At 37.1% G+C, this 15,417-nt stretch overlaps 1 protein-coding gene across 1 annotated transcript in view; it reads left to right on the plus strand.

Moving 5' to 3' along the window:
• The window catches only part of LOC139717057 (alpha-N-acetyl-neuraminyl-2,3-beta-galactosyl-1,3-N-acetyl-galactosaminide alpha-2,6-sialyltransferase-like), a 33,284-nt gene extending 22,210 nt beyond the window's left edge, over positions 1-11,074 (plus strand). The window contains exons 6-7 of the mRNA XM_071628567.1: positions 4,619-4,780; positions 10,681-11,074. Coding sequence (XP_071484668.1) covers positions 4,619-4,780; positions 10,681-11,074 — 556 coding nt within the window. The remainder of the gene's footprint in view (positions 1-4,618; positions 4,781-10,680) is intronic.
• The last annotated feature ends 4,343 nt before the right edge of the window (positions 11,075-15,417 follow it).

Consider the following 15,417-nt stretch of genomic DNA (forward strand, 5'->3'; position numbering starts at 1 on the left):
GCGTATGATACAGTGTATATCCTTTTATCTAAAAGCAACAACAACAACAAAAACAATTCTTAGTGAATTTTACCGTATTTTTCAATCATTTATCATTTTCCGGTGAAAACGCTACGGTGAAAACGCTGATACCACGCCAATGTCGCTTTATTTCCCTCCAACAATATAAGATAATGCAAAAACAATATACCGGTACACTACGATACATTATAATGAATGATATTGTAAATGAACAGAGTGATTTTTGTTTAAAACTGATGTATTTGTTGATAGGGTAGTATAAAACAGTATAGATAATCCCTTTTATGAGGAACTTTAGATATGATAACGGTACATTGGTCTAGATAAAGAACTAAGCGCACCGCGTGACAGCTGTGGACATCATAACCCTTTGGATATTCCCTTCGCTGCCTTGAATAAAGACTAAGCGCACCGCGTTTACAACAGAACACCTGTGGACATACAGAAGGCAGTGCTCTTCTTTGTATAGCGGTTTAGTTTCGATTCAGAAGTATAGGGATATAAATACGAGACCAAATTGGTTAAAAATTCATTTATTATGACTAAGCTACTCGTTTGGAAATGCTATCATAGCTTGATAAGCATATCTATGCCCGACAAACAAAATGACACCAAAAAGGTTGTGCCACCTCAGATGGTACCAACAACCTATTTTTCGGGTCTTGGCCCATGGACTATATACTTCTGAATCGAAACTAACCGCCATACAAAGAAGAGCACTGTCTTCTGTATGTTCCATAGAGCTGTAAAATGCAGCTCTATGGTATGTTCACAGGTGTTCTGTTGTAAACGCGGTGCGCTTAGTCTTTATTCAAGGCAGCGAAGGTAATATCCAAAGGTTATGATGTCCCCAGCGCTTAGTCTTTATTCTAGACGGCGAAGGGAATATCCAAAGCGTATGATACAGTGTATATCCTTTTATCTAAAAACAACAACAACAACAAAAGCAATTCCTCGTGAATTTTACCGTATCTTTCAATTATTTATCATTTTCCGGCGAAAACGCTACGGTGAAAACGCTGATACTACGCCAATGTCGCTTTATTTCCCTCCAATAATGAAAGATAATGCAAAAACAATGTACCGGTACACTACAATACATTATAATAAATAACATTGTAAATGAACAGAGTGATTTTTGTTTACTGATGTATTTGTTGAGAGGGTGGTATAAAAACAGTATAGATAATCCCTTTTATGAGGAACTTTAGATATGATAACGGTACATAGGTCTAGATAAAGAACTATGCGCACCGCGTGACAGCTGTGGACATCATAACCCTTTGGATATTCCCTTCGCTGCCTTGAATAAAGACTAAGCGCACCGCGTTTACAACAGAACACCTGTGGACATACAGAAGGCAGTGCTCTTCTTTGTATAGCGGTTTAGTTTCGATTCAGAAGTATAGGGATATAAATACGAGACCAAATTGGTTAAAAATTCATTTATTATGACTAAGCTACTCATTTGGAAATGCTATCATAGCTTGATAAGCATATCTATGCCCGACAAACAAAATGACACCAAAAAGGTTGTGCCACCTCAGATGGTACCAACAACCTATTTTTCGGGTCTTGGCCCATGGACTATATACTTCTGAATCGAAACTAACCACCATACAAAGAAGAGCACTGTCTTCTGTATGTTCCATAGAGCTGTAAAATGCAGCTCTATGGTATGTTCACAGGTGTTCTGTTGTAAACGCGGTGCGCTTAGTCTTTATTCAAGGCAGCGAAGGGAATATCCAAAGGTTATGATGTCCACAGCGCTTAGTCTTTATTCTAGACGGCGAAGGGAATATCCAAAGCGTATGATACAGTGTATATCCTTTTATCTAAAAACAACAACAACAACAAAAGCAATTCCTCGTGAATTTTACCGTATCTTTCAATTATTTATCATTTTCCGGCGAAAACGCTACGGTGAAAACGCTGATACCACGCCAATGTCGCTTTATTTCCCTCCAATAATGAAAGATAATGCAAAAACAATGTACCGGTACACTACAATACATTATAATAAATAACATTGTAAATGAACAGAGTGATTTTTGTTTACTGATGTATTTGTTGAGAGGGTGGTATAAAAACAGTATAGATAATCCCTTTTATGAGGAACTTTAGATATGATAACGGTACATAGGTCTAGATAAAGAACTATGCGCACCGCGTGACAGCTGTGGACATCATAACCCTTTGGATATTCCCTTCGCTGCCTTGAATAAAGACTAAGCGCACCGCGTTTACAACAGAACACCTGTGGACATACAGAAGGCAGTGCTCTTCTTTGTATAGCGGTTTAGTTTCGATTCAGAAGTATAGGGATATAAATACGAGACCAAATTGGTTAAAAATTCATTTATTATGACTAAGCTACTCATTTGGAAATGCTATCATAGCTTGATAAGCATATCTATGCCCGACAAACAAAATGACACCAAAAAGGTTGTGCCACCTCAGATGGTACCAACAACCTATTTTTCGGGTCTTGGCCCATGGACTATATACTTCTGAATCGAAACTAACCACCATACAAAGAAGAGCACTGTCTTCTGTATGTTCCATAGAGCTGTAAAATGCAGCTCTATGGTATGTTCACAGGTGTTCTGTTGTAAACGCGGTGCGCTTAGTCTTTATTCAAGGCAGCGAAGGGAATATCCAAAGGTTATGATGTCCACAGCGCTTAGTCTTTATTCTAGACGGCGAAGGGAATATCCAAAGCGTATGATACAGTGTATATCCTTTTATCTAAAAACAACAACAACAAGGAAAAGTAGAAATTACGCGGTGCGTAACATATGTCCCCGCCGGAAGTAGCATTTTGTAACAAAATGTGCAATATAGGTAAAAAATCAAGGTCAAAGGTCAAAGAAGTCAAAGGTCAAAATTCTGTGTAGAAGTTTTGAAGCCCTCACCTAGAGCCATCACATAAAGCAAATGGAATCGAAATTGGGTTAGAAATGGCGAAGGAGTAGCATTTTGTAGCCAATGTACAATATAGGTCAAAAATCAAGGTCAAAGGTCAAAGAAGACAAAGGTCAAAATTCTGTGTAGAAGTTTTGAAGCCCTCACCTAGTGCTATCACATAAAGCAAACGGAATCGAAATCGGGTTAGAAATGGCGCAGGAGTAGCATTCTGTAGCAAAATGCACAATATAGGTCAAAAATCAAGGTCAAAGGTCAAAGAAGTCAAAGGTCAAAATTCTGTGTAGAAGTTTTGAAGCCCTCAACTAGTGCCATCATATAAAGCAAACGGAATCGAAATCGGGTTAAAAATGGCGAAGGAGTAGCATTTCGTAGCAATTAAATGTACAATATAGGTCAAAAATCAAGGTCAAAGGTCAAAGAAGTCAAAGGTCAAAATTCTGTGTAGAAGTTTTGAAGCCCTCACCTAGTGCCATCACATAAAGCAAACGGAATCGAAATCGGGTTAGAAATGGCGAAGGAGTAGCATTTTGTAGCAAAATGTACAATATAGGTCAAAAAATCAAGGTCAAAGGTCAAAGAAGTCAAAGGTCAAAATTCTGTGTAGAAGTTTTGAAGCCCTCACCTAGTGCCATCACATAAAGCAAACGGAATCGAAATCGGGTTAGAAATGGCGAAGGAGTAGCATTTTGTAGCAAAATGTACAATATAGGTCAAAGGTCAAGGTCAAAGGTCACGACTGAAATTCTGTGTAGAAGTTTCAAAGCTCCCATGTAGTGCTATCATATAAAGCAAACAGAATCAAAATTGGCTCATAAATGACAGAGAAGTAGCAAATTGAAGATTTTGATCACACACGGACGCACACACGGACACACGGACACACGGACGGACGGACGGACACACGGACGGACGGACACACGGACACACACACGTACGGAGCCCGTTTCATAGTCCCCTGCTCGAACTCGTTCGGCGGGGACAACAACAAAAGCAATTCCTCGTGAATTTTACCGTATCTTTCAATTATTTATCATTTTCCGGCGAAAACGCTACGGTGAAAACGCTGATACCACGCCAATGTCGCTTTATTTCCCTCCAATAATGAAAGATAATGCAAAAACAATGTACCGGTACACTACAATACATTATAATAAATAACATTGTAAATGAACAGAGTGATTTTTGTTTACTGATGTATTTGTTGAGAGGGTGGTATAAAAACAGTATAGATAATCCCTTTTATGAGGAACTTTAGATATGATAACGGTACATAGGTCTAGATAAAGAACTATGCGCACCGCGTGACAGCTGTGGACATCATAACCCTTTGGATATTCCCTTCGCTGCCTTGAATAAAGACTAAGCGCACCGCGTTTACAACAGAACACCTGTGGACATACAGAAGGCAGTGCTCTTCTTTGTATAGCGGTTTAGTTTCGATTCAGAAGTATAGGGATATAAATACGAGACCAAATTGGTTAAAAATTCATTTATTATGACTAAGCTACTCATTTGGAAATGCTATCATAGCTTGATAAGCATATCTATGCCCGACAAACAAAATGACACCAAAAAGGTTGTGCCACCTCAGATGGTACCAACAACCCATTTTTCGGGTCTTGGCCCATGGACTAGTACCAATAATCACTCATATTTGTTGTTTCTATAGCAACGAGACGCGCAGCGTACCCTACCACTACTACGAGCCGCACGGGATGAAGGAGTGCGCGTACTACAACGTGAGTGAGACACGCCTGGACGGGGGCCACCTGTTCATCACGGAGAAAGCTATCTTCAAGCGATGGACGCTCAACCACTCCATCAGTTTCAAGTAACGTTTGCCACAATCCAAAGTGCATCCACGTTGATATGTCATTTGCTTTCCTGGAAGCTCAAAATGGTTTCTCTTATATTTTGTTTTGTCTTTGTTTTCGGCAGTGTTCGTAATGACTAATGACTTATCAGTCGGATATCAATCATCTCGAGCGAAGGGAGAGACAAATTATATCTGGGGTTCTCACACGTTTGTCCAACAGAGAGATAATCGTGTCACATTCATATATGCAAATTAGATGCTGTGGTGATGTGATGGCCTCTCCCGTTCATTATCATTTTTTTTTAATGCACCAAATCTGCTTCTCTTTTTTTTCATTATGATCGCTCTCATTGTTTCGCAGAGTCATGGTAACGCTCGAGAATTCCGTAACTTTCTTTTTTGGATCAGATTTAAATGAAATTCACCTTTACGTGTTTTTACATTACTTCTGTCACTACAGTTGGCTTGTACTAGTATATTGAGTCTACAAGTCTACAAGAGACTTCTTTTCTGAACATAATTGTTACAATGAAGATGCTTATACGTCTTGAAGGGTTTTCGCCTTAAAAGGATCTACCTTTTCTTCCTTTTGGAGGGTTGTGATTGTGATTGTGATTGCGATTGCGATTGCGTGTGTGTGTGTGTGAGCGCGCTGGTCGATAATTGGTCTTAAGTACTACAATCACGTGACTAATGAAGCTATATAGTGCAGATCTATCGCAATCGTTACATTGCGAGCAGTGACGTCATGTCAGGTAACGTATATTCAAGAATTTCACTGCCTGCCGACGGAACTAGAGGGGTGGTTAATGTATATTTATGTAGACCAGCTAATATGGTAAGTTTTACAGTAAAGGGTGTAACTTTGATGTGGCAAGGGTCAAAAATTAAAGTTGTGTTTCCATTTTTATCTTTGCTTTTATTTTATATAGGAATGTCTATATTTTCAATATTTTGTCATTCCAGAGCTTAATTCTTAGGCTAAATATGAAAAATGAAGTTACTATTATGGAATTTTAGATAAATTTAGGTAAAAACAACAAGAATGTTTTGGTCACCCACAGCAACCAAATGAAAATAAATGGTGGAGGTAATGCAACTTTTCATTTGCTGTGAACATATATTTGAAATATCAAAACACTTTTCCCCCAACAGATATTCGCTCTTGCAATTATTTGGATGTGAACTTCAAATTTCAAGGTAAAAATGGTACCTGACAAACTATTTTTAAGTTAAAAGAATGTTCTAGAAGCAAGAGTCACTCTAGACATAGCCCTAAATAATCTCTTGGTAACAAACATTTATCAACCCAAATCCCAAAGAAATTTGATTATTTTTGACAAAGTTGAAATTTTCAGACTTGTGAGTTTCGGAGGCTTCAGTTAACAAAGCAGTGTGTTTCGGAGGCTTCAAAACTGCTAACACAAAGTTCTAGTCCTGTATTCACTTAAAATAATAAAACTACAGTAAGCAACTATCACTACATGCTAGAATAAGAACAAGGCATCAATAAAATGTGAATAACAGTATACAGATGTACATTTTATGGCAGTGCATAATGTTTACCCTTCATACAAAATGTACTTATTATTATAAGGAAATTGGCTTCCACAAAAGCGAATAACAAACCGTGTACACTTTGAGCAATGCTCAGTTCGAATTTATGACATTACATGAGGCAATATGATTCTAAAGGAAGCTGCAACAGTAGCAATAAAAGTACACTGATTAGGAACATCTTTTTTTTTTTTTTTTTTTGCGGTTTAAAGTTAGCAGCAACGCATGTTTCGGAGGCTTCATCATGACTGTTAACATGCAAAAATGGCCCATTTTAAAGGTGATATGAAGTACATTAATGCAGCTGATTGTTTCCAAATAACTAACAATGTTGTAACATGTAAAATAGTATTTATTTGTATGCAGAAAAAAGACCTTCCAACATATATGTTAAGAGACAAAGAAAAATATTTTAAATCTTTATGCTCAGTTGTATACATACACTGTATTTGCATATCCATGACTTTGGCAATGCAGAACATGATTAGGCTACACACATGAACAGCTGTATGCATTTGTCAAACTTTTCATCATAATGCAGTAAGAATTACTTTCAATGAGTTAGAACTGTAGCTATAGACTTAATGCAAAGATTATGTTTGCTTGCTTTATAAGTGCAGTTTGTGGGATGTATATTGACATAAACCACCCATCATAATTGTTTTATATACATATGTACATGTGAAATCAATTTCAACTGTTGATGAGAAAGGGATAGAAAATAGACTATGTGATGGCATGACGGTCAGATTACAACATAGCATTGTAAAATATAGAAAGGGGAAAAAAGGTTTATAAACATTCTTTTGCATATATGACCATGCCTGATATCCCCTACTATAGCTATCAAATGCAGTGATCATGGTTATAGAACAGCAATCTTAAACACCGATCAGCCATTCCATGTAAGGGTCATCATCAAACTGTCATCATCAAAATGGAGTTGGAATAATCAATATATTGGTGATATTATCATGGAGCTCAATAGAAATTGAAATGGTCAAGATCCCAGTCATCTTTTTGAATCGCCTGTTGAAAAGATAAATGTACATACCCTACCCATGACTGTGTACGAATTTGAATTAAAAAAAAATGTTGACCAAATGTATAGTTCCCTATAATATTATATGATAGTTAGAATTTTACTTTCTTTTTCTGTGGTATACAAGTCACCCCTGTTTCATATCATTTTCTTTTTCTTTTTTTTTTAATTCTTCAAAGGCTTTTTTTTTATAGTTATGTTATAAAATTCCAGTTTGTGTGACTCCTGTGACAGCTAGGAGGCCTGTTTTTGAAGGTACGCATTGAGAAATTGCTAACAGAACTTTTACTGTTTCTAAAAATGACAACCTTTTTAGCAAAAAATTGAAAAGCAGCTAATGTGTTTAAATATCTAAGTTTTTTAGAAACCCACAAGTTTGTTTTAAATAGTATATGAACCCACAGACTACAGTTTTAATCCTTTGAATTTCAAAATAGTTAGGGGCTTGTAACTTTTTCCAGAAAAGCCAGGACTAAACAGATTATAAAGATTTCAATCATTTCAATATTGTTCGTCATGAACATAACTTCTCCAGTCACCCACCCATGTAAACTACATGTACCCCATGGCAACAGGCTATTTATAAGTAGAGGTCTATATGTCATTTACAAACAATCCTATCCCAACCATTACTGTCCATTTACTGCACTGAGAACTACATCCGCAAACATGTCATAGAGTCTCACACATGTATGCGAAGAGATGTTTCGTAACACAAGTTACATTTTGTTTAATCAAAAATAGTCAAGTGGTCACTGCCAGCATGATAAAGTATGGAAAATAGGGTATAGTATCAAGATTGTGTTGCACCTTGCATGCCTCAGATCTGACATACAGATTGATATGAAAACCTGTCTGAATGAAGTAATCAAATGTCAAACTTCCAAAACAGTACCCTGTGATCCAAGTCACACCACAGAAATGATAATCTGCAAGATGTTAGCTATTGTCAAATCCAATCACAAATTTATTGATTAATTATTTTCCTCCAAATAAGTATTGGAAATGAAAGCCAAAGAACTTGTTAAGAAATGGAAAGCTGAAAAAGTCAAGATTTTAGTACATGGCAAAAACAAATGCCATGTGAGTAACAATGGAATGGATTTGTCAATGGGTTATAAATGGACATGTAAAAGATTGTGTTTCGAAACTATTATACTCAGATGATAGTGAGTCGAAAGTGTAAAAATCCAAAAAGTATTTTCCACCATTTGCTCTGGATCATGCATAAAAGATACAACCTTAAATTCAAAAGTAATATATTTCTTAGTTAAGTGTATGCTTCCCTCTTGAATAACCATCTATTAAAGTCCTTGAATCTTCAGGACAGGAATAGTGTTCAGTTCTTTAAAAAAAAAGTGTATTTAACACTAAATAATCAATTGTTTGTTCTTCATTATCAAAGTCTAACCAGTCAAAAGAGTGATACAAATATGGTCACAACACTTCAACTTCTCTCAAGAGTAAAAATGAGTTATCCAACTTATGAACATTGATGTATCCACAACTACTTGCTTTGTTGCACTACTGTTGCATGATGTGGGCATGCACGCAAGCTGGAAGTCACTTTCATTACTCACAATATCTAGCCTGTTCCATTGTTTCAAAAGGAAACCTACAGAATAAATGCTTTTCATACATTTAAACAACTATCTACACCTTGCTTGAGGAATCATTAAGTCTCATTCAGTCCAAACAGTTATTTGATAGACTTAGAATTACAAAATTGTAATCAAAACATTCCATTTACATGCTGTTAACATAAAATGAAGCCTCCGAAACATCTGGAAAATTAATCTGGTATGCCTTATGTTTTTATGAAAATCATGTATGTTATGTAGAAAGTGATGGGTAAATTTGTCTTTTTTAGTTGATATACACTGTTTAAACATATTTGTGGGGCAACATCCTCATCTGCTAATATTTTATTGCTGAATGAAAAGGTGAGTTATGTGTGACACGTCTGCACTGTTTAAGAAAAATAGGTAAATCGTATAGTAAATCTATATTGGTGAGTAGACAAAGCAGCCAGAACACTGAATGTGATTAAATATCTTTAGATATGTCATAAGCGATCATTGGGTGGGTGAACAATAAATCTAATTTGATTTTGTCCAGAGAAAATCACAAAAATGCAGTGTTAACATCCTTTTGAAGCCTCCGAAACCACTTTTTCTCTATAAAGTGTATTAGCTCAAAAAATTATTGCAGTATCATAATGTTTGTTATTATTTTTGTTGTCTGTCCATGTCTGTTGATGATTTCATGGCATAATTTGGGGCAGACACTCAAAGAATTTATCAGAAATGTCAAATTAGATGTTTTTGCTGTTTCGGAGGCTTCATGCATCTCGGAGGCTTCACGTGTTAACGGAAAATTTGTATTGTCTCCTATTTTCAGAGAGTTTGGCGGATCTTAACTATTTTTGGTCTATTAGGTTAGGGCCCCATATCCTACATTTTGACATATAGATTAGGTCACTTCTCTTATCTATATTCATATTATTTGACTAAACACTTTGTTTCGGAGGCTTCAAAACTGCTAACGGAAATTTCACTTGATGGAATAAAATTATCACAAAATTTCAAATAGCCCTAGAATCAAGTAAACTTTGATGTAAGTCTAAAGTTTAGCTGTACCTTACTATTTTCAGCATAAAAGAAAGTAACCAAAACACATCCACTGATCATTACTGTCCATCAAAGTTTGTAAACAATTGTTAACGGAAAATGAAGCCTCCGAAACCTCAAATTTGAAGTCATAGTATTCTAAAATAAAGGGCCAGATACAAACCAAACTAATTTGGTCATTTCAATTGACCATACAACTATGCTTTTAACATAAAAAATTAGATCTCTGCAGTTGCTGTAGAAAATTATTAACATTTCAAAAATGTTATATAAATTTCAATGCAACAAAATAGTCATTTTTAGGTACATATGTGACTGTCAAAACAAAACGCATTAATACCTGGACCTGATTATGCTACCCAAGGTGGCTACTCATAAGGTGACTCACATGGGAAAAAATCTTTGAGATCTGTAAATCTATGTGTTCAGGGTGGGCAAAAGGCTAAAAATTGAAAGTTACACCCTTTACCGTAAAACTGACCATATAACAAATATTGCTCTGTCTATCATTATACCACTTGACAGTCCCTTTGGAGTATACACTTTACCCTCGAGACAATGTTTTCCCTCAGCGCTACGCGCATCGGGAAAATTAAGTTCTGCGGGCGGGGATGTCAAGTGGAATATTACACCTCTGAATGAGCGATAGCTATATTATATTCCTCATTTTCTTCTGATCGCCACAGATATCCATCGTGGCCAGTAGATCATGAAGTCGACCAGCCCCTGGACTCGCCGTTCCTTCGGCGGTACCGGGAGCTGATGAACCAGACCAACTATGCTGTTCACAGCGTGCGGGACTACCTGCAGCTGGAGCGGGAGGCTAAGCGACGCGCACTGGCGGAGGAACGGACGATCGAACTCAAGCACGGCAATCGCACGTTCGTGATCGAGCGGCGACAGCTGATCCAGAAGGTTCTAGAACTCGTGCCCGAGGCGGAACCGATAGCAAAGGGCGGCGCCATCGGGCAAGTCTCAGACAAACAATATGCAAGGAATAGGGAGGAGAGACGCATTCGCCGAGCGCAGCGCGCACGAGAGGCGCCAAAAGAGCAGACTATGCGAAGGATAGAGAAATAATTGCGCGTGAAGGCGGAAAATGTCAACAGATAATACATGGCACTGAGCTGGGACTCATTAAGGTCATATCATACCGATAATATACTGCCGCAAATCAAGGTTTTGCATCTTAATGTGAAATGTGCTGAATGTGTGGATCCAAGCCAAGGATGGTAGGGTATACTTTATTTCTTTCTTTCTCTCTTTCTCTCTTTCTTTTTTTTCGCATAATGAGCAACATATGAAATGGATGGGGGGGGGGGGGTCTTGGAACAAGGAAACAATAAGCAGATTTTATGATCGTTAAAAAATCTATTGGGGAATATTAATGTACCTTGCATCACGATTCTTTTAAAAGAATAGAATTTCATTACTGGGGCTTTCTTTATATACTATATTCAATATGAAACCTTTGACAGGAAACTTGTAGCAGTTGATCACTGATTTTTTTATTATTATTATTTTTTTGTTTTGTTGTAATAACAGCTTAAAAATAGCGTCCAAATACAGGCAATTTTTACAGTTAAAAAGAATGATAAAAATCACATTTTAGAGGATCTTCTATGACCCATATCATTCAAGTGTCATTTGAAGATGGCTTCATAATATTATGTATGTCATCGTGCCTGACACACCGCCAATCATATTTGCGTAAAATTTTTGCAATTGAGTGGTATCAATCATGTTTGGTTCAGTTTTCTGTTGACCATGACTCATCACAACCCGTTGCTAAATACTCGTCATCCTGAACACTGGCTCAGAGATTAGATTGCATCATCTATTTGTCACATTTGTACCAAGAATGTAATTTGGAGATCTCAGATATATTAAGGGTGTACGTAGGGCTTGACACTAACTCTTTCTTTTTTCTAGTGGCCCATTCAGGTGAGGCATCTAAAATCTTTAAATCTAAAATGCAATGGCTTGGAATAAACGGAAACATAATAATACATTTTGAATCATACGTGCCCGATCCTGCCACCAAAAGACAGGGGCGGCGCAGCCGTGGGGGCCGTGGGGGCTCGGGCCCCCACACTTTTTGTGCACCATACAAAGGAATACATAAGAAGTGGACGGGTAGAGATGAGCCAAGGACCTTTTTTTTTTGGCTTGTCAGCTGAAGAAACCCGGAAGTGGACGGGTAGAGATGAGCTGAGGACCCTTTTTTTTTTTTTTTTTTTTTTTTTTTTTTTTTAATTTTTTTGCTTGTTAGCTCATGAAACCCGGAGCCCCCACACTTTTGAAAACAGTGCGCCGGCTCTGAAAGATAGCTTTTTTAAAAGAAATTTGGTGGACCTGACATTAACTCTAAGTGGCCCGAAGCTACTGGGCCACCGCTAATAATGTCGAGCCCTGGTGTACATATCAATAACAAATGCTTTCCATTTTTGAAACGAACTACAGTGTATGAATAGTAGTAACGTGCATAAGAGAAATTACCAAATATTTCTACATGTAAGTTGTTACTCTGTTACCACAGTTTGTTGTCTTGACAAAATGCAGTGTAAAGCTAACAAGAAAGAAAAAAAAAGATATGGCAGGTACTGTTAAAGCCATTGCACAGTTATAGCCTGAGCATGCGCAGATGAAGGTCACTGCAGACTTCTTGAAATTGGCTTGTAACTTCGGTACAGTAAAACCACAAAAGTCTGCGTGCATTTTAATTTAGAGAATTTCGTGAGCCAAGACTCACAAAATGAAAATGCACGAAAAAGTTTTTTTTTTTGTCTACACTATAATATGCATTGAATGCCAGTGGCAATTCGCGAAAATGTCATGCCACAAACAAAGCGGGTTGGCTCCAATTTGCCAACATTGCATGCCGCAAAAATATCTCGCTTTACAGTTTTTCAAAAACTGGATTAGTCTTTGTGAAAACCATGCTATTAATATTTACATATGAACTAGGCGCATATCTGAATGTACTTGTGAATGTGTATTTTTTTTTTAAACCAAATCATCAAAAGTCAATAATGCAGCACTCTCCTACATGTAAATAGCCACTTTCTGCTTGGCTGTTTACAACTGCCATTTTAATGAAGAGATTATTTAATAGTAATCCTTGATGAATAAGTCTTTGATCTAGAGGTCACTGCAGATCATGGTTATCTGTGAACTGGCTTTATTCCTGGCTACTGAGTGAAAAGCTACGGAAAGTGCCATCTCTGCTAGAATCCCATCCCTTTGTGTACGGCAGGCCTTGTCAGTCTGAAAGACCCCAAGACTCTGTGAAGGATGTATGACTTTGCTTTTGTCCTTACCACTTATAGTGCTTGACAGTAAATCCTTTAGGGAGTAGAAAAACTAGGATAGACAAAAGTTTTGGACACTTGAGACTGATAAGATAAAGAGCACAAATAGCATTATTTTTTTCTTTACGTACTCTCGCTGCTGCCAAACAGCTTTCATCTCATATGCGCCACAGCACAAGTAGTAACTTTCTTCTTTATTAATTCATTGCATCATGCAAACAATGAATGCTATAAGATAGACAACAGTATTGATGACGTATTCAACCTATACATGTATACCCCTTTCATAAACTCAATTATGAGAATAATTGCCATAACTTGGTCGTCAAATTAGGGCGGGACTAGAGTAATCTACACCTTTTTTATGCTACTATTAACAGCATAACATCAGCATTTTTTTGTTTTAAAATGGCACTCATAAAAAAAAGATAAAAAATAGTGCGAATTACTTTCAGAGTTTCTGAATGCAACTTCCATGGAATTGCCCACATTATTCTTATGTAGATAATTGGGGTTCAATTTTTGAAAGGGGTATAAGGCTGTAATGTTATTTCAACTGTGCCAAAAGAGGGGAGCAAGCATGAGTGTGGGGTTGTGACAGCTGGAAAAAAAAAATGTGTGTGACAGGGCAAAAGACATGTGTTTACTATTAGATTTGATGGCAATAAACCCCAGAATCAATATCTTCTTGGATTATAATCCTGTCGCTTGACTTCTAATCGTCTATCAGTTTGAAGCTACTTGTGGTGTTCTGCGATATTTTGATATGCATTAAACAGGTCTTTGACAATAGCTTATGTGTGTATGCCTTTTTCTGAAGTTGCTTGGAAATGTACAGTATTCATTTTATCATTTGCTTTGAGAACAGATGATACATGGCATATCTATGCAAGAATAGATATGAAAGTAGCTAAAATCTAGGGAAGCTTAGCAAATGATCATGCTTGAACAATACATGTATATTTGTATGTGATTTTTCTGTAATAGTGGACTGTTGATTAAATTCATGCAGCAACAGTATACATTGTATATGCAGACATAACATTAGTTAACACAATTGTCACCATACATTCTTTTCTTTTTTTTTTACACTTCATGAATTTTGATCAGGTCAGTGATCCATTGGTGAGTGTAGTAATAAGATTGGTGGTAAATACACCAACTACTGTATATGCCGAATATTTCGCGAGGTTTTTATTTTCGCGAATTTCGCGAGTCAGGTGCTATTCGCAAAATCAAAGATACACAAAACTATTGACTCTGATCCCAATGTGAACGTGAAGTACGTGTGTACACTTCTCCGTTCAGTACAGGACTCCACAATCGCGAACTTAACCACTCGAGAAATTGTCGGGAATGCCCAATTCGCGAAAATTTAGACTCGCAAAATATATGGCGTATACAGTACATTTTGGCAGCATGAAGGAAAATATCTGTGCTTGATACTCCACGAGCACACCTTGACACAGGAATGCAAGACAGACACACAGGAAGACTGGAGTATGATAAACAAAAATGGTAATTCCTATGCTTTCTTTCTACATCAATCAATATATGGCATGTAGGCAGACATCCGTGACAGAAGTAAACAATCATACAATTGGTTTCCACATAATGGGGTAACAGTAAGTTATGCCAATTAATTGGGTAGGATCTGAATACACACTTACTCATGCAGTGCACTCCCTTTATCACGAACACAGTTATAATGAAATTCTTGTTACAACGAAATCAAAATTCAGGGTTCTAAAATTATCATCAACATGTCTCTGTACAATCTAATATTCGATAACAACCAATTTCATTATAAAGAGAGAAAACCGCCGATCCCGAGGATTTGCTAAAGCGGGAGTGCACTGTAGTACGATAGAATACTGTACTTCATCTTTTTTTTGTGGATACATGTACTCTGTTTTAATCAATCCTATGCAATCAAATGGGCAGTAATGTACCTTGGGGCAGAGTCTACCAAACAGCACAAAAGACACTAAGGACAGAAAAAAAAAATATGAGCATGGAAGAAAATACTTAGTTCTACTTATTACAAGAGCAGAAAAAGCTGAGTTACGGGAGAAAATGTGGAATAACACAGGCCGGAAGGCAGACAGACAA

This window comes from Diadema antillarum, unplaced genomic scaffold (genome assembly GCF_040938485.1).
Source record: "Diadema antillarum isolate AM-2024a unplaced genomic scaffold, OU_Dant_1.0 scf00000071, whole genome shotgun sequence".
In the NCBI taxonomy this organism is placed as follows: Eukaryota; Metazoa; Echinodermata; class Echinoidea; order Diadematoida; family Diadematidae; genus Diadema; species Diadema antillarum.